General features: G+C 39.6%; 1 protein-coding gene and 1 long non-coding RNA gene across 2 annotated transcripts in view; one reads left to right on the top strand and one right to left on the bottom strand.

Annotated features, from left to right (window-relative positions):
• The window catches only part of FARS2 (phenylalanyl-tRNA synthetase 2, mitochondrial), a 235420-nt gene that overhangs the window by 150844 nt on the left and 58859 nt on the right, over positions 1-25717 (bottom strand). Inside the window, exons 3-4 of the mRNA XM_088525650.1 lie at positions 25525-25684; positions 17390-17521 (exon numbers count right to left, since the gene is read on the bottom strand). Coding sequence (XP_088381776.1) covers positions 17390-17521; positions 25525-25684 — 292 coding nt within the window. The remainder of the gene's footprint in view (positions 1-17389; positions 17522-25524; positions 25685-25717) is intronic.
• On the top strand, positions 13789-14058 carry LOC148594553 (uncharacterized). Its single transcript, XR_015913428.1, has 2 exons — positions 13789-13834; positions 13923-14058. It is a non-coding gene; the product is annotated as an uncharacterized LOC148594553 (long non-coding RNA).

The raw sequence follows: 25717 nt of genomic DNA, 5'->3' as shown, positions 1-25717 counted from the left end.
AGACAGTAAAAAGAATAATATAAAAATGCACTAGTAAAATAATGCTCAGCAAAAGTCTCTTATGAGTGGCAATGGCTCTGTCAGCCCTTGGTTGACACTGGAACAGGGACATTATTCTAGGCACACTGACTGAAAATACTGTGACCAGCAACACCCAGAACACTAGTAGCTTAGTTAGGAAGACTAAAGTGACAGATCCAATCAGTTTTCCCTACACTTGCTAGTTTCTTGCTCATTATATGCCAGCTCAGTGCTAGTTTTCATGAACTCTGCAGCAGGGATACTTACTGTTTGCTCAGGGTACACTCAAGTACAATAATCCCCTTTTTGGGCTCCTGGGTACTAATGTAATTAAGAGCATTAACTACAAAAACACAGAGCCACACAGCACAGGACTCTTCCTCCAGCAACACAGCATCTACTAACCCTTTTTGCTAAAGGAGACTCAGTTACTGATACACGGACTAAGCAAGGTTATCCATCTGATAAGGGCAGAATTCCAGTCTGGATTTTTCTTTCTGAAGTTAAGCGGGCTGGTAGGTGTTCCACAGAGGCTGGGTGATGCTGCCTTTTAAAGAAGCTGTCAGTCACTTTCATCACCATCTTGTTTCTACATCAGAGAGCTCTCCTCATCTAGCCCTGCTCAGTTCTACATTTCCTCGGAGTCAGAGGCAGTGCCTCTCTCCATAATCCCAGTATTGTGCCAGACCCACTGTAGACCGTTCACATTTTGTAGATAAGTTGAGTAAGAGTAAGCCTGATGAGGGCATGAGGTTAATGCAAATCTTATTGAATAGTTTTAATGTAGACACCAGTACCTCCAAACACCTGACAATGAAAATTCTGTACAAAAAGCAAACACCAAATGACATAGATTTTTTTTTTTTTTTAAGCAATAAGCATGCCCACACTCTAATCTTAGTCAATGCAGGAAATGCTGTATGTGCATGATTACTCCATTGATCATCAGGACAGGGACAAAATAACATATTACTATGTAAAATTGCAGATCATCTTGCAGATGGAATTGACTTTAAATATATGTAGAAAGCACTCACTACAGTACAAGCAAAGTCAGCTCCTTCAAGCACTGAGTCGAAAAACTAGTTATTTTAACATATACAGGACTCCTCTCTAATGGGCTAGCCCTAAGGAGCCAACTACGTTGGTATTTCATCAACTACAGAAACCAGAAACTGTAATTGTGCGTTAGTGCAGCTACAGATGATGGTTCAGCAGACGTAATTCAGGTAGTCAGCGATCACCCTGACACATGAAAGCTGACATTCCATGTACATTTTATTCTTACCTAGTTTGGCAACATCTATTATTAATTATATTAACTATAACCTAGCGCTTGGAATTTGCTTACAACCTTTTTTGTTTTCACAGCCTTCTGTAATGCATCAGCTCAAGTGTACCAGGACAATCACTTGTTAAAATAAAACAGCCCTTCCAAAAATAAAATATGAGGTTATATAAAAAAAAAAAAAGGCTTGTGGATCCATAGTTTGAAACATCAGTCAGTACTTGCTTTGCTTCCTGCAGCTTAGATCTTCTCAAGTGAAGACAAACAAACAAAACTGTAGTAGCAAACTTTCTGAGCCAGAGATCAAGGTTTAAATGCTCAGGAAAGGATGCAGTAATGGAAAAGCAAGTAACAAATCATACATGAAACCAAGAGTTACACTCTAAGTGGAATGTGGCAAGGTAGTAATAAAGGTGCCTTTACTAAACAGCCACAGAGGTCTGGTCTCTCTTTGAGCAGATGGCAAGGTAATGCTGCAGAAGTCTTTTCACTGAGTCTTTTCACTTTTCACTGTGCCACAACCTCCCCTTCTGTAGGGCCAGGTCTAAGACATGGCCTTTATAAAAACCGTTGAGACATACCAAGGAAAAATGATAAAGCAGCCCCACTTTTATTATAATCTAACGGACTGTATGTAGGCAGAACAGCAAAAAAACAGACGTGCTTCCTTCACTGAGGGCAACTAGAGGCAAAGTTCCTCTTAATTATGCTTTCCCCACATACCTGATCCACTTCAGCAGCTCATGATGACACAGTGTTAGCATATGTATACATTAACACTTCCTCAAAACTACGGCACCTATAAGAAATGATGTGAGCCTAGACTAGTGTCAAAGCATCATGTCTCAACACTATTTATTTATATGAACACCAAAAACGAGCGAGGAGACTTTTAGTGTTGTAGTCTCCACCACAGGAAGCTTACAGTCTGCTAATGCTAAGGAATAGTAAAAGAGGGTTGTAAGGTTGTTGAAGCACATTGGTCTTCTATATATTCCCTTCAAGCCATCAGGCTTTACACGTTACCTCCAGTTTTGGTAGGCATACTCTCAAAAGAAAAAAGCAAAAAAAAAAAAGCTTTAATTTTACTTAGAGAAAAAAAAAAGAAAAAAGTGATCATTCCTCATACCTTTTCTCTATTTAATTTACAGTTGTTACTACATCTTACACTTCAGCTGTGTCCAAGAATAGCTACTCCATCATTTTCCTTCCTCATTTTCACTGGTGCTCAACTCCTCATACCTATGCCTAGTACAGCATTTCACTCCAATCACACACTTAGCTTCAGCATGACTCCTTACCATGGTTTTCTGTTCTCCCAGAGGAAGACCTAGGCAATAGGCATCTCCACTTCAGTTTAACACCTCTACAGACAACAGAGCAAGCAGATCACGCATGTAGGATTAGCCAAGTGAAAACTGTCATTTTAGGAGAACACTCTAGGAGTTAGGCAAGAAAATCCCATTCAGTGGACCAGACTGCACATTCGGTCAGTCATCTGCCAAAACACCTTTCCTGTTAAAGGCATGCATCGGGGCCTGGAATAACAGGCACAGCCTTGGAAAAACTGCAGTCTGCTGAATTCACAGACTTACTCTATCAACACATAGTGGAGAACAAAGTTCATAAACTGGTGTAGGTATGTCACCTGCCGTCACACTTCTTCAACAAAATTTCCTCAGGTGTGGTTTAAAAATGGTCTTGGGGTTGTCTCTCGGCCTCCAGCAAAGCTGCTGCAATTACTCCCTTCTGCTAAGAAGCCTTTCGGGTGCCTCCAGGGAGCCTGGGAAGGCCCAGCTATCTCTGTATTGCACAAACGCGTTGAATACATAAAAGAATTATAGATTCAGTGCCCCTTCGCTCACCTTCCTTAAACTCCACCTGTGAATTGGGCAGTCATAGTGCTTTTCTATAGCTTAAGGTGTTTGCATTTTTCTTCAAGCCCCATGAGAAGAGATGTAATGAAAGGGAGGTGGCAATAAGGCAGCAAAAAGGTCATTGAAGGGGAACTCCAGCTTTTTCAAATTTGAGCTTTTCAAGGAAAGAATTACTGATTTTCTCTTCCTGCAGAGTATCATAAGGCAGCAAGAAGGTCGTTGTAGGGAAGCTCTAGCTTTTTCAAATTGGAGCCTTTCAAGGAAAGAATTAATGATTTTCTCTTCCTGCAGAGTATCACACCTGCAGGTGTGGCGGAAAGCACAGAACATGAGAGGCTGTCTGTTGAAAACCAGCGAAGTAAAGAGTCTGTGGGTTTTTGGATGATTGCAACTGTTCATTCTCACCTCTAAGGGTGTTACGTTCATTTAGCCTACGAAAACAATGCCAGCCTAATCTCATGCTCCAGACGTGCATTGTGCGTGTCTGCTGTTCCTTCCTTTTCACTGAAAACTTTTAAACCCACAGCCAATTTAGCAGAGAATGGCAGAAGTGGAGAGAGGATGGCTGTTCAAAAATGTTTGACCTAATTACCAACTCGGGAAGAAGACTTAGAACGTAACCTCTGTCAGGTATCAACAAACCCATGGAGGGCTACAGCAAAAGGCTGGTTGTGCTACTCCTGGGACTACTTGGTTTAGTGTGACCTGAATGTCCATCTGTCTCATGTTCTAATTGTGCACTCTCTTTTGTTTTTAAGTACCATTTTCATGAAGGTATCCAGTAGGAAACTCCAAGTTTATGAATAGTTTGTAACATAACAATAGAGAGACAGTTAACAGTCATATGTATGTAAACATTATGCCCACTGATCTTTCAAATTCCCTTTTTTCCTTCCCTCTTTCTAAGACTCAGAGCTTCTGAGACAGTCATAAAGGTGACGAATACAGAGCTATTTGTAGGATACCACACAAACAGCTTTTTTTCGCTCTTCACTGAATTACAGACATGTAATATCGAGTGTTTCCCTCTCTCCTTTTCAGGATGTACAGGTAGAGTTTTGCTTCTGCTAAGATTATCTTGTATTGATTAACAATAGAAAGGCCAAAAGTGGGGTTGGGCTCAGGGAGAGTGGGAAGTTGCTTTTGTTTTCAGCTAAAAACAACCCCTCTCAGCGCTGCATGCTGCCAAAACAGTCCCTTTGGGCAGCAGCTCCTGGATTTAAAGAATCCCACATACCAATGTACCACTCATCTCCTGGCTACCATCAAAAACCAAAAGCATATACGTGCCCTAGAAGAACTCAGGAAGCTCTACAGAGGGTGCTACAACATTTGTCAGATGTTTGCTCACAGCTCCTTCAATCAGCCATATGCAGAACATGGCAACTGCTTACGCACAGGCTGCTCCACTTCACTATTGATGTGTGAAAGCAGCATCAGTGCTGACATGGAAACGAAACTCTTCCTAGCTATTTCCATGTTTTTGTTAAATAAGTAACAGCATTACAGAATTGCGCTTAATTTCTGAATTCACCTGGGAAACAAAAGTTCAACAAAAGAAATCCAGACAAAATAACTTCTACCTGCTACATGAGTAAGTGCATCTTCAGAGGGCTTAAGTGAACTCTGCCTTCTTGCTCTGGAGTGGCTATAGCAAATGCGATTCACAAGCACACGAACAATAGGAACTAATAAAGGGGGCAAGAGCTGCAATCCAGCTCATTTAGCAAATGTCTTCTGAGCATGGCTAGAACTTCAGATTTCAAGGCATAATACAAACAAATAAATAAATAACCACAATATAGAACAATCTGACCATAGTGGGCAGAGCACCTAGGAAAGAGTAGACTTTCCTTCCTAAGATAAACTCTCATCTCTTATTAAATAAACAAAAATAGCAGCAGCAAGTGCTAAAAGAGGCAGAGTACAATCTTCCTTTTTAAAAAAGATCACAAGTTTTTATTCATTAAGAACAGAAACTAATTTAGCATTTGTAATAATGAGCAATTTTGCTCCTGTCTTGATATGATACAATGGACTCTACCAGAGCAGCTGAGATACTTTAGTAATTTTAGTTTCTGCTGCGAACCATACAATAGAATTGTATTATGAATATATTTTCCCAAGATGAAAAAATAATTCCAGTTAGAGTTTGATTGTCACTTGCAAAACATGCTAACTAAGTCTGAATTACTATGAGAAAAGGATTTCCCTTACTCTACTTGCTCTTTTGGAATAATTCATTAGCTAAATACTTTTCAGCCCGTACAGTCAAAGATTAAGTCCTAACTGAAGTCTCTTGCCTTATTTAAATGTATCCTCATAACTTCTCTTCTATTACAATCCCCACTGCTATTTTGCATCAATCAATGTTCTAAAAGATAATTCAGTAAATCCACTTTTGTTTTTTTTTAACCATGAAAAGCTGAGAATTATAATGTCAGTGACATTCTCTGTCACCAGTGTAAGAAAGACTGACAGTTGAATAAGCAGCCCAAAATTCAACACAGGAACAGCAGCAATTCCCAGGACTGAAGCATCATTTTTTCCTTTCTTCTCACAGGATAAAGAAGAAGTAAATTGCTGCTTACTTGCAGAGTAAGGAGTTGGAGAGAGCTAAAGGTATAGCAATCAGTTTATAGGGTTTTTGCTGGGAGGCTTTTTTGGCCCTCCTCTTTTGTTGTTGTTGTTGTTGTTTGATAGAGGCAACATTTTAGTGACCCAGAAAAGAGATCTTCAGATCTTGTCAACATCCTCGACTGCTAAGGGGAAATTTTTAAACTAATCTAAATGGCTCTCAAAAGCAAGCAAGACCTTCTCATGCTGATGTTTGGGCTGCTCATTCAATACTGCCAGCCTTCTTTACAAACAACCAACCTTTCTCCCACATCTTCCTCCCAACAAAAAACCCAACTTGGCCTAAAAGAAAATAGGTACTATACTACTGTCCTGCTTACCTCTTACATTCCATCTGTTTCATACAGAAGTTTCTTGGGACTATGTCAGAACAGTTAAGACCAAACTTATTAGTAATGCTCAGTGCATAGTCATCATACTACATAATTTATGGCATACGTTCTGTTCAGGAAAAAGGAGACATCACTTTAGTATCTATTAGTAATCTGTCACTGTTATTTACATGGGAAGAAGTGTTAATAGAGTCTGGCATTTTTCCCTGATTCACCTCAGGTGCAATAGCAAACTTTGCTCATAACTGGTTGGTACAATGCCCAGAACTGGCTGTCCAGTAGCTCCCTGTAGCTGTGCTACAGATAAATTCCAGCTAGCACAGAGATGCCAACCTGTTCTAGATTTTCTTCCTGCTGGAAGTGTATTAAGGCATGGATGTTCCTTTACAACCTAATTACTTCCTTCCCAACACGTTTTAATTTAAAGGTGGTGAATTTTATCCTCTCTATTTATGACTGTCTTGTTTATGAATACTGACCCGCAAAGCTTCTCTGGGTAACTGGAGAGTAAATTCAAGCAAAGTTCTAAGTTATTCCTATTTATACAAGTCAAAATGGAACCTATGCTAATGGAGCTGACATATACACTTGTACAAAAGTAGAGTTTGTAAGTACATGGAAGATTATTCTGTTGGCAGTAACAACAGATAAATGGTGGCCAGCAGCTGTTCTGTATTTGCCTGCCCGCAACCCAAGCGAAGGAGCCCAGCCACTGCTCCACACACAAGTCAGCAGTGGTCTGCTCTGCTCTGGCAGAGAGACACCCGGGAAAGACAAGTCTTCTGGGCTGCAGAAAAGACCCAGCAGGGGCTGGCACCTCGGGCTCGGACGGGACACGTGTCCCACCACACTGGGGTGGTCACTGGAAGCCACCGGTACCTCAGCTGGGCGCTCCTCGGCTTCCTCCTCCCCGCTCGTTACCCTTGGGAGACGCGGGCCCCACAGCTCGCAGCTACACAAAGCCCCTGCCAACCAGCACGGAGCTGGGGAGGCTGATCCCCCTTGCACTACGGCTAGCTTGTTATGTTCCTAATGCTCACATGGAGCAGAGAGAGCAGGGGGTATATTCACCCTGTGTAATCACAACTGTGTTCTCCCATTCAGCTCACTGCATAGGAACCTTAAGAACACAAAATGGACCAAAATAGGAACATTCTAACCAAAACCTCCCCCTCCAGAAATAAGACACCAAGTTCGTGTTTGCCATCTAGCAAAGGGAAACACTTTCTGAAATAGTTTTAAGTCAACTGAGATTAAATACAAAGTATCTCAACTGAGCTTTGTGTAGCAGAGTAAGGAACAGTTAGACACGTGCCTGTAAAATCTCCTCTCGTCCCTCAGTTGGTTAGTCTTGATAAATATCCTGGGAACAGGAAAAATTAATATTACAACTCAACAAAAGAACCCGCAGGGTATCCTAGCCTGATGAGGAATTATATTAGGCTCATTGGACTAGCTTTTGGCTGATTAAAAAGACTGAGCATTCATCCCATAACAGTGTGGTAATTCAACACTAATATTTGGCAGTATTTTCATTTGCATAAATAAAGCCAAGGGAAACACCTTCCCTGTGCTATAAATTGTTGCTCTTCAGGGTTTTTGAGTAGCATTTTCTTTTACTTGGGAGCTGCTTAATAAACCACATCCATCATTATTTATCCCTGTGTGGTGTGTGGTACTCTAGTCCTCCTGCTGGATCCCAAGGAGACAAATCATACTGAATAACTAAACTTTTAATTTACTTTTGATTAAAAAAATAAAGGGAAGGAGAGGCAATAAATACACATGGGCAAACAGCTTCAAATGCAGTGTTAACATTAAGGGATCCAACAACACCCACACAGAGGGTGTACTCTCTCTGCACCTAACTACTCTCACTTCTTTTTTCTGTTATAAATCCAAGTGAACTAAAATCAGTCTCACGTGCTATGAAAAAGTTTCATTCACCAAAGTAAAGAAGTTCTATGCCCCAATCCCTCAAATAACCATGCTTGCTGGTTTCTAGGTTAGACAAAGTTAACACTTTTCACATAAATTCTGGGGCAAGAGAAAATTAAGTATGAAGGAAGGGCTAAGAGATTCCTAAATTGTGAACATAAGGAATATAAATTCCAAATAAAAATGAAATTTTGAACCACGAAAGAGAAATTATCCTTTTAACCCATTGATAGTGCTTTTGCAACACTCAACTGGCAGGATCATATCGAATCACAAATTCAAATGGTCAACCAAGTTCTATAACAACAACCTATTTGAGAATGCAATCCTATACTTACCTCCCAACAAAATATCCCTGAAAATTAGACATTTTCAAGAAATAGGTGTAATTGAATTGTCATAAAAAGGAACGAAATATTCATTCATTCTACACAAACACATACAAATTGCGAGTAAGCTTATATTAATTCTTATGAAGAACACCAACTCCAACATACATAATGAATCTGCCAAAGGCAATAAAACCAGAGAAAGCAACATTTCAAATATTTTATGGGTTCCTTCTGGATGAAAAACTTGAAGGAAAAGCAGTTTTAAAAATAGAGCTATAAATTAAGGAGGAGACAACAGGAAAATTATCAACTTGACAAGGGAAAGGAGAGAGTAGAGGAAAGGTACAACTTTATAAAAGACGCAAACACATTAAGCCTAGTGATGTAGCCGTTGGTAATAGAACAAGAGAATAAGGTAACAAATAAAACAGTGCATCTTTAGATTGACTGGAGCATCATCTCTGTGAAATATCTTTCCTTGTTCTGGTTTATTTATCAAGGTGAGACCAAAACTTCCTTCCAGTTACAGAATCACAGAATGGTTGAGGTTGGAAGGGACCGGTAGAGATCATGTAGTCTAATTCCCCTGTTCAAGCAGGGGCACCTAGAGTTTAAAAGACACCCAAACACTGTCTTAAGACAAAGGTGGCTTAGTCGTTGGATAAAAAGACAGAGCTCGGATTCAACTCTACTTCATCTTAGACAACTTCTGAGACCATTGAGAAGTCAGATCCTTCCCAGCTTCCCATTAATTTAATTTAATCTAGGAATATGCTCTTTGTGGCATATTCACTTTATCTCCAGGCACCTGTCTCGATGAGGAAACAATGTTCTCCCTGCAGCTAGTCATTTCTAGAGGCTGCTTAGCAGAGAGATCGAGGAAAGAAGTCCAAATTGTGTTCAGATGGGCTCTCTTCTGGAAGACCTTCTCTCCCTGTTTCATACATAAGGTTGACAGGAAGGCTAACTTGCTGAGGCAGCTGGAGGGTTGTCTGCAATGTGTGTGCATAGGTGCACGCACTTGAGTCTCCTGCATACTTCAACTCCAGTCCATAAAACACTGGAGCTAAATGGCAGCACTTCCCTATCTCACCAGGGTCTCAGGAGAATAAGCATGGGAAAGCCCAAGACATCAAGGTGCTCTAGTGATACAATCACACAGCAGACGGACAGTGACCTAAGAAGGGGAGACGTGAACCACTCAACAGTTTGCAATGGGGACCCGAGAAGCTAAACCACTGACATAACACTTTGGATTTACTTTGCGAAAACTCTTCCACCCAGAAGGTCTTATCCAGTTCTTTGGAGGTCCTAGGTACTCAGGGAACCAATATACCTCTGTAGCCTTAATTTCACCTTAAGATATTGCAGGAATTTGTTTTAAACACATTATATTTACCCCTATACGCTATATCATTATGCGCACATTCAGCTTTAACTATTTCAAGGTCCCTGCTGGGGGCTGACAGCACAGGCAGAACATGGGCCTGCATACTATTTACACCACATGCACCATCTGCTCCAACATTTTAATGTAATTTACTAGGCAAAAGCTGAACAGCAAAAAAAACTGCTTGATGAAAGGTATTAAATTTCCCCTTCCCCAAAACATACCCTGCTGCTTGATATATGAATGTAATTCACCCATAACTAAAATTTTATTTAAGAATATATTCATAAATTAAAAGAAAAAATCCTAAGTCTACAAGGTAACATGGATATAATTTGTCTATTGACTACTAATTTGCTACCCATGAAGAACTGTCAAAACTTGAAAATCCTTTCCCCCAAAGCAAAGATGACAAGTGGACAGGTTAAGAGCTTAAAATTATTACTTTCCTTCAGACATCAATGTTGATGTTCTTCAATAAACAAAGAAAGAAAGATGTATTTACTGCAGCACCGCAGGCAAGTTCTACATGTTAAGACTTCTACTGGGCTGAAGGTGGCAGCACTGGGTCAAATAATATTGAAATTTTGGCATTAAGTCTGAGAACTAATCTGGAAAAGGGCTACCAAGTAGGACAAACTTATACTCCAAGAATCTGCTTTCAACCAGAAGTACACTCAAGGCAAAAAAGTTTCCACTTTTTAAAACAAAATTAATGCTTTGTCAAATTTACTACAAACTCCTTTCTTCGTGTTCAAAGGCACTTAAGAAGGTTTAAAAGGCTAAAAGTTGCCGAGCAGTTCTGGGTCTTGAATTGTGTGTGATACCCTGAACTTTTATAGCAAAGGTATTCTTCCTAATACAAGATTGACCATTATTCCTCAAGAGAAATAAACACAAAATGAATACAGAATAAAGCATTAGGAAAAACACCTTTGCTGTAAAAATCAGGATATCACCTATAATCATATGCAACTTGACAAGAAGTTTTCTTCATCTTACTTAGCGCCCAGCATCGTCCACTCATTTCCTCCCTGAAGCCATAATAATAACCAATAATAATTCATGCTGTAAAAACTCATATTTCCTCTTTCAAAATTTATACCATTGCCTATTACACTGAGCTTCAACCCAAGAAGCAAAAAGATGGGTTCTTTAAGAATGTAAATATCAACATTACTTTCAGAGGTGGAAGGTAGAAAAACTACACACAGCAGGAAATCATTACCAACTCTTCCTATTAGTAGCTTAAATACAGCTGCCTTCATGATTCGTAGGATTTAGGAAACAGGGTATCAAAACCAATTTCACACCCAGAGCTGAATGACTGTTTTTCCAAATGTTTCAAACCATTAGTCCAGTGATCAGACACAATCATCTCTTGTAGTTATTATACCGACATCTTCCTTTATTCTTCAACTTAAGACTCATTAAAGATCAACAAAGCAACATGAGAGTTAAAAATCATCAGAAAAGGAAAAAAGAACTCAAAGCCCTTTATGCCAATGTGACAAAACATTGTATGCCCACAACTTAAACATTACATGAGTCTTCCTACAGTAAAACCTGTGGAATATGCAGGTAAGAGCACCGAGGACTACCAGAATGTGGGGACAAGCTTCCACACAGGGAGTTATTGTACGGCCAGCGTCGGCCAACCTGAAAAGAAATCACTGCTGAGAGTTATGCCTAAGATCTAAAGAGATCATGAGTGGTATAAAAGAAAGGAAGGAGAATCAACTGTCCATCGTCTCTCCTCCTATGTGATAAGGAGCAGCAACTGAAACTACCTGGTGACAAGAGTCAACAGGAGGTGATTCCTCATTCAAGTTAAGTTTTAGAAGATCTTTTAGAAGGCACTGCAGGCACTGAAGATTTAGTGGGACTCAAAAAACCACTTTAACAAATTAATGGAAAAAGAAAGAAAAAAAAAACCTACAACAGCTATTAAAACCAAGGTATCTTTTTCAGCTTAGGATGCCGACAGCTGCAAAAACACATCAGGGAAATATTAGTATACTAGGCTGTATTCTTACACCTTTTGAGGCACCTGCTTGAGTCCTATCAGAGACAGGATACAGGGATGGACAGATCTTTGCCTTGGTTGGGCGTGCCATCCTTCGGTTATATTCTGTAATATATACAAATCCAAATTTCAAAGAGAGGAGGGAAAGTCATTACGGAATTATCTTTAAAATGTCCTTTTTAAAATTACTGTGGGTTTTTGTGGATGTTGTTTTGTCTCTGGGTTTAAGTAAACTTTAGCCCAATTTTCACATTTCCCCACCCCCAGCTCACATATTCTGCAACACTGAGCAGTGGGAATATTGCCATTGATTTCAATCAACCAAAGATCACACCCTAACTGCTTCCAATTTCACAGGTACTAAGCAACTTCATGTGATCACAGCCTCTGAGTAAGCAAATGTCCTGTATTCCAAGGCTGCAATCATATCAAGTCAAACAGATTTGTGAACTTCAGCACCTACCAGTGAAAACAATCTCTGCAAATCTTGAATAGCAAGTCTCTTGAAGCTCAGAAAAACATCTTGTGTCAACTCATGTTAGTTCTACGACTTACCATGGACCTAAAACTGAAACTACTTACAAGTGTACTGTAAAAGTTTCTACATTTTTCCTGCATCAATCAGGGTAAGAGAAACTGTTCTTTATATTAAGATTTATATACAGCATTCCTACTCAATACACTTTAAGACGACAAACAAAATGCACATAAAAAATTGAAAATTAATTATAGTTTCTAGTTTAGCCTCTTTGGCCATATGAAAACATGCGATATTGTTCCCTGCATGTTCTTTCAACAATTTAAATAAAACACTGTACTGGCATATATGTTTTATTTTTCTTTTAAAAACAGTTAATATCATGTATGATAGACATCATATTCACCATGCAGTTAGAAGTAGGATACTTTCCTAAATGCAAAACAACTCAAACAATATTCCACATCTGGATTGGCTTTAATAGAAATGGTATCTACAGTTCTTTTCAGGCTGCATTTACTCCTTCACACACCAAGACAGCAGGAACCTTCCCCATTGTCAACACGGAAATCCGAATGGATCACAAAACTGGATCATCCCCACTACCTAGTGAGTGACTAAGGAGGCAGCTGGTTGCCTCCCTCTTGGCGAATCCAAAACTGATTTAACATTTCCTGTATGTGAAATCTCAAGGCTGCAATAAAACACTAGCAGAGTCTGAAGACAATAACATCTCTCTATTTGAGAAATGTCAACAAAAAGCAATGCTTTCTTACTTTGTTACCTGTGGAGATCCATGTCAGAAACTGGAAATTTAGCTGGTTAAAAAGTGTAAGAAAAAGAGGGAAGGCTAGGGAACCTCTTTACAGACATCAAAATAAAAAGGAGAAAAGGAGCAGAATGGGAAGGCAGATAATGAAAACACTCAACATTTTTGAACAAATGTGATGATTTTTCCCTATAACCAGTAAATTTCTGTTTAGATGTACCAAATGGCTCTAACACATTCTATTTAAGAGAGAGTGAAAACAAAGAAAGGTTTGTCCCTAAATATAGGTCATCAAAAGATTTTAACAGGCTGTTTTCTTTTGGAAAATAACAATTTAACAAATTTAATTCTGATTCCATAGGGTATTAAAGCTATGGTGGAACGCTTCACTCAAGACTGAAAATCTTAAATGATCTGTCAATACCATCAAAATTTGCTGCATATTCAGGTTAACCTCTAAGGAACTATAGTGAAGTGTTTCAGGCAGGGAATTGCGATTACAAGATCTGCCAGTTTGACAGAATCATCTGTCAACACAAAGAAACAGCTACTTAATGCCTAATATCCAGCCCCTTTGACCCTGTCTTTTAATCTGTTCACACAGCTTCTTCAGTTACTATATATATGTATATGTATGTTACTACATATGCACACACACACACATGTACAAGAAACAAAACTGTATAATAACCATCTGTGCGAAGAATCCTCAAAGACTTTAAATTACAATCACTGAAGATGACCAGGTACATCCAACTTATACATTAAATGATTTGTTTCTGATTGCTTTACAGATCAGCATTTCATATTTAACACATACACAATGGATTTGAGGCTTTTGTAGGTAAAAGCTATCTTCTTTACCCTTAGGAAAATAATATTTTCTTATGTAAAGAAAAGAAATGCTTAGCCACAAACATTAGATTTCATAAATATGTATTTTAATAGTCAATAACAAGCAAAACAAAAAGCCCCTAAGACAAAAATCCCAAACTGCAAGGTACTAGAAATGCCATATGAAGATCCTATTAAAATACCACAGTCTTTCTGCTAGTTATTTAGTTTATTGGAGCATTGAAATTCTTCGAAGCAAAGGATAAACTGCACACAAGCACAATACATTTTAATAAGATCATTTTAAACAAATATTTTTGCGGAGAAAAGATTTAAATCATTTTTTGCTCATTCTGCCGTAGCTTCCCCTATAATTTCTGCAAACTCATTGTTTTCTTCTCCAGTTTGTAGCAGACTGTGCAGCATACCATGAAAAGGATCCTTCCAATTCCAGCCTGAGAACTGTCACACCAAGACAACTAACAAATACTCCTTCAGCACCAGGTTTGCCAGATAAAGATGAGTAACATTTCTCTTTTCCACGCAGCCCTACTGAGCTGGTTCCTGGTAGCGTCTGTGAAGAGACTGAAGCAGGAACAAGCAATTCCCCAGTGACTATTCTAGCCTAGCTAACAAGAAAAGACTGGGCACAAGTAGGTGTAGACAACAGTGTTTCCTCCCTAGTCAAGGGAGTCACATCTGTATTGTGGGTCAGCACCCTGAGTTTAGATGCTTACTGTTAGGCCATATGATACCCATCTGTAACTAAGGAATTTTGCAATCATTGAGCAAAAGGTGGGGGAGGAGGAGAACCATTCGTGTTTTTCCATAAGCAGTTTTTTTGAGCAGTGTATCTCTATTTCTTTTGCCTGTGATTCTCCACTGAATGAAAATAGTGCTGTCTCCTACACAGGTAAGCAGACAGTATTTTGAATCAAGGTACAATGACAGAGCTATTTGGAAAATACAGGCCTCCTCTCCCTGGCTGATGAAGACCCTACTTCTTGCTACTCTGCACTCATTTAAAAGTCAAGGTTTTATTTTATCTTGAGTGTCCTACATAACCAACATGCTTTAGACTTATACTCTGATAACACCACTGTAGTAATGTAACTCAACTAAAAGCTTTGGAGCTTCAAAGAGATTTAATGGCTTGGGAGCAGGGTATTAAGCAAAGCATTGATCATGGAAACTGGAGGCACAAGGGCTGCTCTAAAGGTGGAAAGCAAACTATTTCACATTCACAAACTAACAAACTATTTCAAAACATTGAAAAAATTCACTGCTCAAGGATGGCTTTGAAGGGCGCTCCAGTGCTGCTAACAAAAAAAAACTGAAGGAGCTAGGAAAGAAAATTTTCACCTTCAGCCTTCTTCAAAGAAATTCTTCTTTCTATATGTCTGGATTGGATTTTCAATTCCAGACAAAGGCAGCTTGCTGCCATAACACTCAAATTTATGGGCTAGCAGCAGCAAACTTGGCTTCACTAAGCTGGCCTGCCTACAAGCTGCTGGGATTTAAACTGTTTTAAAACAGGAATAAAGAAAAAAAATACTTGGAGCCGCAGCAAGCAGAGAAAATTGGCATTTGACTTGTTATCTGACTGAAAACATTAACTTACTCTCATTGTTATTTTAAACCAAATCAACTAATTGTTAGCCAACACAATTTATGGCCACACTTCTTCCTCACTTGTGGCAAACAGATTCCAACGCTTCAATAAAGTCATTTCGAGAGGCATTAGACTCAGCCAAGTGTTTTTGCATAGCCACTGCAGAGAGCAGAAGAGCAAAATCATGTTTACACAAAGTGCAGTTCTCATTAAATAAAGCAAAAAAAAAGAAAGAAGAAAGATTGACACTTCCATGACAAAGAGTTTCAGCCTTCTAAAAATATCTTGCTAATGGAGTGAAAGAATCTTTAAAAAAAAAAAAAAAACAGTAACAGAATTTTTAATTAATAGTGCAAGTACAGAAGTCATTCAAATGCTGAACTTGATTTACTAGATTTGTGTGTTACTTGAAAGATTAGAAGTACAATGAACAACTAGTTAGAAAAGTTTTGGAAGGAAGGGATGTAATTTTGAAGACCATTATTTAGAATGTGACAAAAAGCTACAGGCCTATTAAAATTGAAAGCTTTTGTGTAGAAAACTTCCCACTGGTGTTTCATACACATTGATACACACATAAACATTCTTATATTAATTGCTCTGAGATCAGAGTTTAGCTCTTGTAACACACATTAAAAAAACCTAAACAGAAGAGAAACAAGAAAATCTGGTCATAAGTCTTATCTGATATAAATAGTATTGCAAAGTCATTTATTTCTGAAACTATATCTATACAGTCAGAATCTATATCACATTTATCACAGCATGAACATGATAGCCCTAGAAAGATCTTCAAGCATAAGCCATTAACCCATCGAGGGGGAGCTCTGGAAAAGGATTTACATCTCAAAGAAAACAGTCACATAAAGCACATAGAGACTTTGAAGAAAACATGGGACCCTAAGTAACTGGAAAACTGAGCCATTTATAGTTACCATACTTGAACATCGAAAAGAAAGACCTTACAGCACATTAAAAGACAACAACAGCTTAGGAAAGCAACTGCAACAAGATCAACTGAGTTTAACATAGTTACTTGAAAGAGCACTCCCAAGAAATAAATGGATCACATCCCCAAAGGCTCCCATTCCTAACAAATGGTACTGGAAGGCACTGACTGACAGAGGTCTGAGCACCTACCAGCCGCACAGCACTTACACAAACAGCCTGTTCTCTGCCAATGAAAAATCAAGCTCATAAAATTCCCACTCTGAAAATAGGCAGAAAGAAATGTCGATTCTCCTTCCTTCCTGCTTATGTGCAAGTTTTAGAAGGCAAGTCATGTTAGATGACATTTCTCAGTAATAATTCCAGCTAAATTAAATGATGCTGCTCTTAGTGTAGTTTCAAACTCATAAATAACCAATCTGAGGCACAAAACAAAACAAAACAGAAAGCAACCTATCATTTACCCACCAACGAAGCAGCAATATGAAAGATGTCAGATTTCTCTTTCTGTGCTTCAGAGATAATGGAACATTCTGATATTTCAAATACTAGTGGATGCTATTTGTTTATGACACTTTTAAATCTGAAGTGTGAGTGCACTTGACTTCTCTTGCAAGACAGAAAAACACACACGCCAATTCATTATGTTATCCTTTAAAGCTGAGGTTCATCGGTCTCCTCCCCTCACAGAACAGAAGCCCAGCTCTGCTTGCGGGCTCCAGCCCGCGCGGCCCCACGGACAGGCTGCAGCGGCAGCACGCAGCCTCTGCGCTCCAGGTGAGGACTGCTGCTCCCAACGGGAACGCCTGCACTCGCCAGGGGGCAGGGGGCAGCTCCGACTGTGACACCCGCTGCCCTGCAAGTGTTTGCTAGCAGAGGCGTCAATGAGGTAAAGGCGTTTCCGTACCTGAGTTAACCAGCTGTTGCTCCATGACCCCGCAGCCCAGGACCTCCAGCCACTCTCCTTGGAAGTTGATCTCCATCTCAAAAGAAGGGTGAGTAAACGGGAAGTAGCAGTCCACCCATCTGACTTGCAGCCCTGCAGCAGTGTATTTTTAAAAAAATAATAATAATGAAAAAATAGAACAGTGCATGTTTAAAAAGCCGCCCCTCTAAGCATCTGTAAAACTTGCCCTTCAGCTAATGATACCAATTACAACAATCCAGAGAAAACAAATAGCAAACAAACCAATTTATAATACTTGTGTGAGGCAATAAATCTTAAAACTTGTGGGAAAAAAATGACCATGTCTTTTCTAATATGAAAAACACTTTGTGCAATTCAAGCACCCTTTGAAACCAAATCAATCATTTGTCAGACTCAAGCAACCACCTGGCAGAGAATGAAAATGAGCCTAGTTCATGAGAAGGTGGGTAATTTTGTTATTCTCTGCACCTTGAAATAACCAACTGCGCCTCACAGGAAAGATAAAATCTTTCATTTTTACTTAGTATTTTATTGACCAGAGGCAAATAAATCTTTTTCATTTTTCCCCCCCATACACTTCCACTGAAATCTATTTAAAACATGAAACTATTCCTTCCATACATATTCAGATAGGAATATTAAAATGAACCGCTCTTACAGGCAAAGATAGACACTCACACATTATGAAGTTGGGCTGTACACAGGCGCACACCGAGCACTCTGAGTGGACCAAGATCCCATTCTGGCACTTGCAAGAAGCAGAGTGGCACTTTCTGCAGGGGTGAAGTGCCAGGGAGCAGTGATGTCCCGAAATCTGCCCTGCTCCCCTCCTCCCCGCGCCTCTCAAGTACCACTGAGGAGGGCGAGGAGACATCTAACACCCCAGGTTGGAGCAGCAGAGCCCAGAGAGGACAAGGCCCACAGTGCTGCCAAATACAGAGAAGCTGTCAAGATCCTCATTATATTTGATGGGTTTTAGTTCTTCTAATCAGCTACACAAGACTCCTTTCTCTAAAAATATTCTTCTAGTCATTAGGTGGCAAGAGAAAACTGTCTTGGAAACACAAACCTTAAACTCAAACGAGCACTGAGCTGCTATTAGGGGCCTTAACCCCAAGACCACTCTTCCCTTCAGCTGAGTCTAACTCTAATCAGCTTCACGATCATTAACCAGCAGGCAGGCCCAGTGGCAAAAATAACAGGCAGGGCAAAGATTGTTTGGGCGATGGTAACTATTAACACCCCTGCTTTGCTTTTCTGACCTTTTTTGCTTTTGAAAAGAAACTTTAAATTGTGCAATTTGTATTGAGAGATTTTCCGATCAAAAATTTTCTGCAGTCTCAAGGGTCAGATTTTCTTTAACCATGTCTGAAACACTAAATATGGTTACAGAAACACAGAGAACAAATTTTTACAAATGCATGCATACATAGCCAAAACATAAAATATCTGCAGTTATGAAGTAGTTTACAGGCTGCTATGGACTTTCAAATAGAGAGGTAGATTTCAAAATACATAAATCAGTACTCCTAGATTTTAATTCCTTTCTTAAGAACAAATCTCAGGAAATTATATGAATGATAAGTGCTCTGAGAGTTTTCATACACACGATTTAGAAAACTGGAATACTGACAGTTAGACCATCCATAAGTGTATTATGACTTACACAAACAAGCTGTAAAGTGATTATTTTAAAAATACAAAAATAATACACAGAATAAATATGTATGGTATATTGAAAGTATGCTTTTTAATTTCCTGATCTACAGAGGCAGTTTAATCCTAGGCCTGAAGTGCAATTTTGCACTCCCTGTAATGCCAAGTACATATGAGATATTTTCATTTAGGCTGCAAAATCTGCAACTGCAAGAATGACATTGAATATTCAAGTAGTGTCATTCTCGATAACAACATTCTGATGATGCTTTCTTTTTAATCCTCTGATTACTTCAAAATGAAGTTCTGGGGGAAAGAGGGAAAGGATTTCTTTGCTTTACATTCTTAATTAAAAGAAGTTTTAATAAAGAATATTTAAAGATCATCTTTTACTTTGAATTTTAATGTATATAAGTACTTTTCTTAAGGGAGAGTTGTTTTAAATGCAAATAAGCAAACAAACAAAATACCCAAATACAACAAAACAAATCCACCAATAAGAAACAAATTTGACCTTCACCTGTTCTCCAAATTAATAAACATACCCATATGACACAATCATTTTATTCATACAGGATCCGAGATAATTGGGAAATACCTCTGTATTTTATATTCAGCCTATTCTTTAAGATTTTGAGACTACTGAAAAGCAGAGGGTGCTCAGTTTTCTGCAAGACTAAGCCATCTAACAGCATTCCACTGACTATCCCAGAATAAATGGGAACATTTATTATTTAGAAACAAAATATTGTCTTGGTGCTCAACATATTCCCAAAGAACAAAGGGCATTGCTCATTTTCAGCAAATTAAAACATGAAAGACTTTAATGGACTATGAAGATTAGGCTTTCCTAATGTTATGTAGGTAGTCCTACATAATTAACCTGATTTGGCTTAATTTATTTCTTGTCAGACTACAATCTATGTAAACCTGGCAAGAGAGATGTTTTTCTGGAAATTCTGCAGGGCAAAGACACGCAAACCAGACTTCAAACAGAAACACTTAACGCAGAACCTCATCGAACGTCTGATCATCAGCAATATACCGATTTCATTCTTTCAAAGGGATTATTTGCATTAGCAAGGAGCCTGAGCTGCGTTCACTGCAAGGCAACGTCCTTAGGATCCTTCAGCAGGAACGGCCCAGGCACCTCGCAGGAGGCGAAGAGCTCCGGGTCGCTGCTCTTGTCTGTAAGTAACGAACCCAGGGAAGGAACTGGACGTAGCTGGCGCTCTAAAGCGAGGATGCTATCAGATACTAAGCTAAACTAGTAGCTGGCAGAGCTAGTCTAATTGAGACTCCTAATGAAAAAGGCCTGACCATAGGCCCCTCTGCCCACACGCCAAACAAACCGCACTCCATTAAAAGCGGCCGACTGCTTCCCCACAGCAGAGAGGCAACAAAGCCAGAGACCCAGATGGTCCTCACTAACCAGAAATTCTCTTTGTTCCTGTAAGGATTATTTTTACAGATGGATTCTATGGGAGAAAAGGAAATCTGCAAAATGGAAGCCACTGAGCACAGAAGGCATTAAAACCTGTCCACTGGAGTGGTGTGGCAGTTCTTAAGTATTCTGCACTTCATTACTCCAGCCAATTCATCTCACTACAGCAGTCGGGAGCTGGCTGACCATAAATGTACTTTAGCTCATGTCCTTCAGCATTTATTAGCCAGATCCTTATGCCCTCAGTAAATGACAAAAAAAGACAAAATAAAACAAAAAATCCCACTCCTTATACTTACAGATCTCAGAACACTCTGCCAAGAAGATGTTATAACAGAGTTAAAAGAACACAGAGCAGAACCATATGTTTGATCTTCAATATATTCAATGGCTATTCAATGAGAACTAACAAAAGTAGAACTGTTAGTTAAACATGGATTTACTCATCCTCCTGCCATCCGTCAGAGGTGTCTAGGAATTTGGGCAGATAATTAAAAAATATGAATCAGAAATAGATTTTTTTCTGAAAGTGATCTAATGAAAACATTAAAACATGATTTAAAAAAATAGGTTCATATCTTCAACACGCCGTCCTCACCTCAAAACAGTCAGTGTGATGCTTACCTCAAAGCCCTTAGCTGCTTTACTTGATTGCATTACAAATTTATCTGCTTTTCAAAATAACCACTGCTTAGCTCACTTCTTTCCTTACCCTAGCAGGATGGTGCGAGATCTGATCATAAAGGCAGTCCTTTTCAGAGGACTAGGATGACAAGCTCAGCAACTGTGTATCAGCTACCTGGAAACATCCCAAATATGCTAACTAGCATATGCCAACCTGGCCACTAACGAGGCCCTAATCCGCTGCCCAGTGTGAGGTGCCTTGATAGCCGTGAGCGACACACGGGGAGGGCAGCCCTCGTCGGAGGCTGCTGTGGGATCCTTGTGGGATACTCTCCTTCCTCCCAGCCAGCATTTTGCCAGCAGAACCTCCCGAGAGGCGGAGGAAATCCGTGTGTGCCTTTCCACAGCTCACTTGCTGCGAATCAAGTGTCCAATTCCTAAATACTCAAGCAGGTAATACTTTCAAAGCCCAAACTGCTCAGTATTTCACGTGTTTTCCTCTTCCTCTATATCCCAACATGGAAAATCTTAAGTCTATGCAACTGTAGAAGCAGAAAGGCAAGGTACAACTCTGGACAGAGGATTAGGGGCAGGGGGAGAGAGTTCAGGGGATTTTAGCACCCCTTATTAGCAAAAATATTTTTTAAGACAGCACTTTTACTAAAAGAGCTGTATAGAAAAGATGTCTTCGTTACACCAGCCTCAGTGGAACAGCTGGGCACCTTAAATAAGGTTTACATCGCTTTCAGGAACTGGTCACTTAAAGCAAGTAACAGCTGTGCAAAGCTGTATCCAGTTTTATATCTGTCAGTGGATCCCTCCATAAAGATCACTGTATTTTCACAGCATTTTTTCCTGCAGCAGTCATTTGTTCCATTAAACTCTAAATTTCTCATTTGCTTTACATTCATTTCCTGAGCCTAGACATGAATAAACCAAATATGATACATATTTCTCAGGACACTGTTAAGCGAAGTAAATGAACTATAAACTATATAGACACAAGTGATTTGGGTAAGGGCAACTAAAGCAATGTTTTGTGAGTTTGTATTCGCTCTGTCTTATTTAACAACTTCCCTAATGAGATAGAAATGAAAGCAACAGCTTGCTAGTTATATGTGTTCATTATAATACACTTGGAATTTACTGCAAACACTAGAAATAACAGGAGAGGTACAAGGCTCAGAAGTGTCAGCAAAAAGAAAAATGAGTATTCGTTTGGAAAACGGTCCTTGGAAAGTAGCATATCCGAGGAAGAGAGTAAAATATAAAGTTATTAAATAACAGGAAAGGAACTTGAATCTACTGCTTACAAATAAGAAAGAGTTGTTTGAAGACATGACTGTCAACAGCAGCCTTGGCTGTCATCATCGTAAGATTGAAGAGTTCAAGAGAGTTCAAGATCCTAAAAGGTGCGAGGAAAACAGGTAAGAAAATAAAGATCCTGGACTTCAGAAAAGCAGACTTCAACTTGCTTGGGGAACCCTTAGGAGGGATCCTTTGCGAGTCTGCCTTGGAGGGCAGAGGAGCCCAGGGGTGCTGGGAGACCTTCCGAGGCAGCCTTGGCAAAGTGCAAGAGCAGCCCGTTCCCCCAGGCAGGCAGAGGACCTGGCAAAACATAAAACCAGCCTGGTTAAACAGTGAGCTATTGAGAGAGTTAAAAAAAAGGAGTGTTGGAGATGGAGAAGGGGAGAGGCTCCCCAAGAGGCAAACAGAAATATTACTCAGGCCAGTAAGGAAGGCAGAAGCCCAGCTGGAGCTCAAACTGGCAGGAGACATCAACCACAGGCAGGGTACTACAGGGAAGCCAGCAGAAAGCAAGAGCAAGGAAGATGCAGGTCCTGCTGCTGAAAGGGGCTGGCAAGTTAGTTACAAATGACACAAAAAGGGTGAGGTACTCATTGCATTTTGGAAGCAACAGGAGCGAATTTTGGCCTGTTTACATAGAGCAACAAATCAGAGAAAGAGCACAAGGTAATTCTTGTCCATTTGCCTTAGCAGGATCACTTCCAAATGTCTCAGTGCAGAAAGCCTTTGGTAAACGACAGAAGGCTTAGCGAGAAAACTGGAGTTGGGGAAGAAGGACCTAGTGTGGGAGGAAAACTAAAATAGTTAACCTTAACTTGCTGGTTACACGATAACTCATACCAGACAATTATTTCACTTACAGATCTTAATGTGGAGATGGAGGTGTAAGTTAATGATTTTATTTTAAAAGTGTGCACAGTATCTGGAGGTAATGGAGGGAAATTAAGAAAGGTGATCTCTAGGCTGAATATTTGAAATAGCTCCCCAACAGCAAGATCTCATGAAAGAAATGGAATGAACATCACTTGCAGAATACAAAATTAGGCAACACACACCATTAGATAAGGTAATAAAGGGAATTATCTTACATTGCCAAAAATTGAAGACAACTGACTATATGCTCTGGATCTTTCTCTCTCTGATATATGTCACTCCTTTTGCAGACAAACCTTGGGAACATATATAAATGCACATTTTAATCAAGTCTTTGACCGTCCATAACCTAGTGATCTTTAAGCAACTTTTGTTACATTATTTACTGGCAGGTACAGTCAACACTGAAATACCCCCCATTCCTCATAGTGCAGGTTAAGTAAGATAAAGCGAAAGTGGCTCATTAAATATTGTGTAAACTAAGCTTAAAGCAACACACATTCAGCATGGAATGAAGGGAGGAAAAAAAAAAAAAAAAACAGGACAGTTAAACTCCAGAGTTCCTCACCCTATCACAGAGCTGAGCCAGGAAATGCACAGAAAAGCACCGCAGAAGTCTGAGTTCAGAGCTTTCAGCCTAAGCTACTTTATGCAAAATTAACTTGCATCTAACCCAAGCTACGATCCAAGCATTCTGCCTATGGATAACAAAGTCAACTCCAATACAACATCTCAGAGGCTTTCTGTAACCAGATACATGCTATCCAACTAGGACAGGGGTGAGAACTGCACTATTCTGCGGACAGCACAGGATGTAAAGAATACAGCCAGAGGGAAGTAGAACAAGAATAAAATTTTTGCTTTTAAGAGAACATCAGGCCTTACAGAATATCCACCAGAGGGGAAAAAAAAAAGAAAAAAAAATTTCTAAGGAATAACAAATGCAGTAAAATACATTTTAGTTTTAATTACTTTCATGTCTTAACACAAAAAGAGAAGAGAAATGCCCCACAATAAGAGGAAGAAGCCTTCCTTCAGCCTGGAGATTTACAATCATTTAAGTTTTTTTTTAATATCTTTCTAGCCACTGTATGGACTGTAGAAGAATTAATAATAATCAACATACTGAAGCTTAAAGTGCTGCATCTGTCAACAGTTACAGAAGGATGTCACTACAGTTTTAGATATCACTAACTCCTAGAAAATGTTCTCTTGAACAACATCCTGAGCATTTGAGACATTGATCTAAAAAATATCATTTTTCCTATTATTCACTTTTATCCAAATTGTGTATGTTTCGAAAGGCTGCTGGCAAGCAAAACACAACCATAAGAACTAAAGCCAGGAAGATAACAAAATTTCTTTCAAGGTGCAAATAAAACAAAAGCAGGTAAACGTTTTCTTTGTTGTAACTTCAGCTTTAGAATTTCAGAGAAAAATTCAAGCAGTCATGTATAGGACTTGATACTGTCATCAATCCATCCTTGGAACAACTGCTGTAAAGTCAGTGGGCATCTTAAAAGAGCCCACTGAAAGGAACCAGCATATCCCATGCATTCTAATACTATCCAGCATTTCTGAACTGATTCTTTTATTTTTGTGGAGGAAAGACCAGCCTCATTGTCAGTAAACAGCATCAACAGAGCAATTTTAACTTGAGCCATTTACAAATTCAACTACAGAAACAGGTATTTCTGAGGAGAGAATAGTATTTCATTCTTATACACAGACATTATTACCCTTCCTTATTCCACTCTAAATACCACACAACTCTTCACAACCACACAGTTTTCCAGCCTGTAGCTGGGTCTTCATGTGTCCTCACCCGTGTGCCTGCCCACCACATTACCCTGGCACAGCAGAGATCAAACCTCACAAGGGGTGACACGAGGGGTGTCTGCCTCTACACAGCGTGGCAGGCACCAGTATTCGGAAAAATCAGGAGGAATGTGTGTTGTTTGATGGGTTTTCCTTAGTAATTTCACTAATTGTGCACCTAGCACAGTTAAAAAAAAATCGAATATAGAAGTGTGGTTGAAAATGTAAGAACACAGTTGAAAAGCCAATCCACAGCAAGTTACTCTGACATTAAAAGACACTTGAGTGGCACTAACCTTCTTGTTTTTATTACTCAGCAATACAGCAGCATCAGAGTACTGGATTGCCACCCACCCACCGCCAGCCCAGGCCAAAAGGTGCCAGAACCTACCATCCCCAAAGACGTGAGCCATGAGCTTCGTGAGCACTTGCTTCAGGTTGAACTCCACCAGCCTCACTGCCTCCATGGTGTGAGACTCCTGCTTGTGCGCCGTGCGATGGCCTTGCTCAAACAGCTGGAAATCCTCACCACCTTCCACACTGCAGAACAGCTGAAATAGAAATGCAACAACACCAGACCAGTG

Source organism: Tinamus guttatus, unplaced genomic scaffold, assembly GCF_059628265.1.
Source record: "Tinamus guttatus ecotype Peru unplaced genomic scaffold, ASM5962826v1 Tinamus_guttatus_pri_ptg000232l, whole genome shotgun sequence".
In the NCBI taxonomy this organism is placed as follows: domain Eukaryota; kingdom Metazoa; phylum Chordata; class Aves; order Tinamiformes; family Tinamidae; genus Tinamus; species Tinamus guttatus.
Note: the sequence above shows the minus strand (reverse complement) of the source record. Positions and strands in the feature narration are given on the sequence as shown.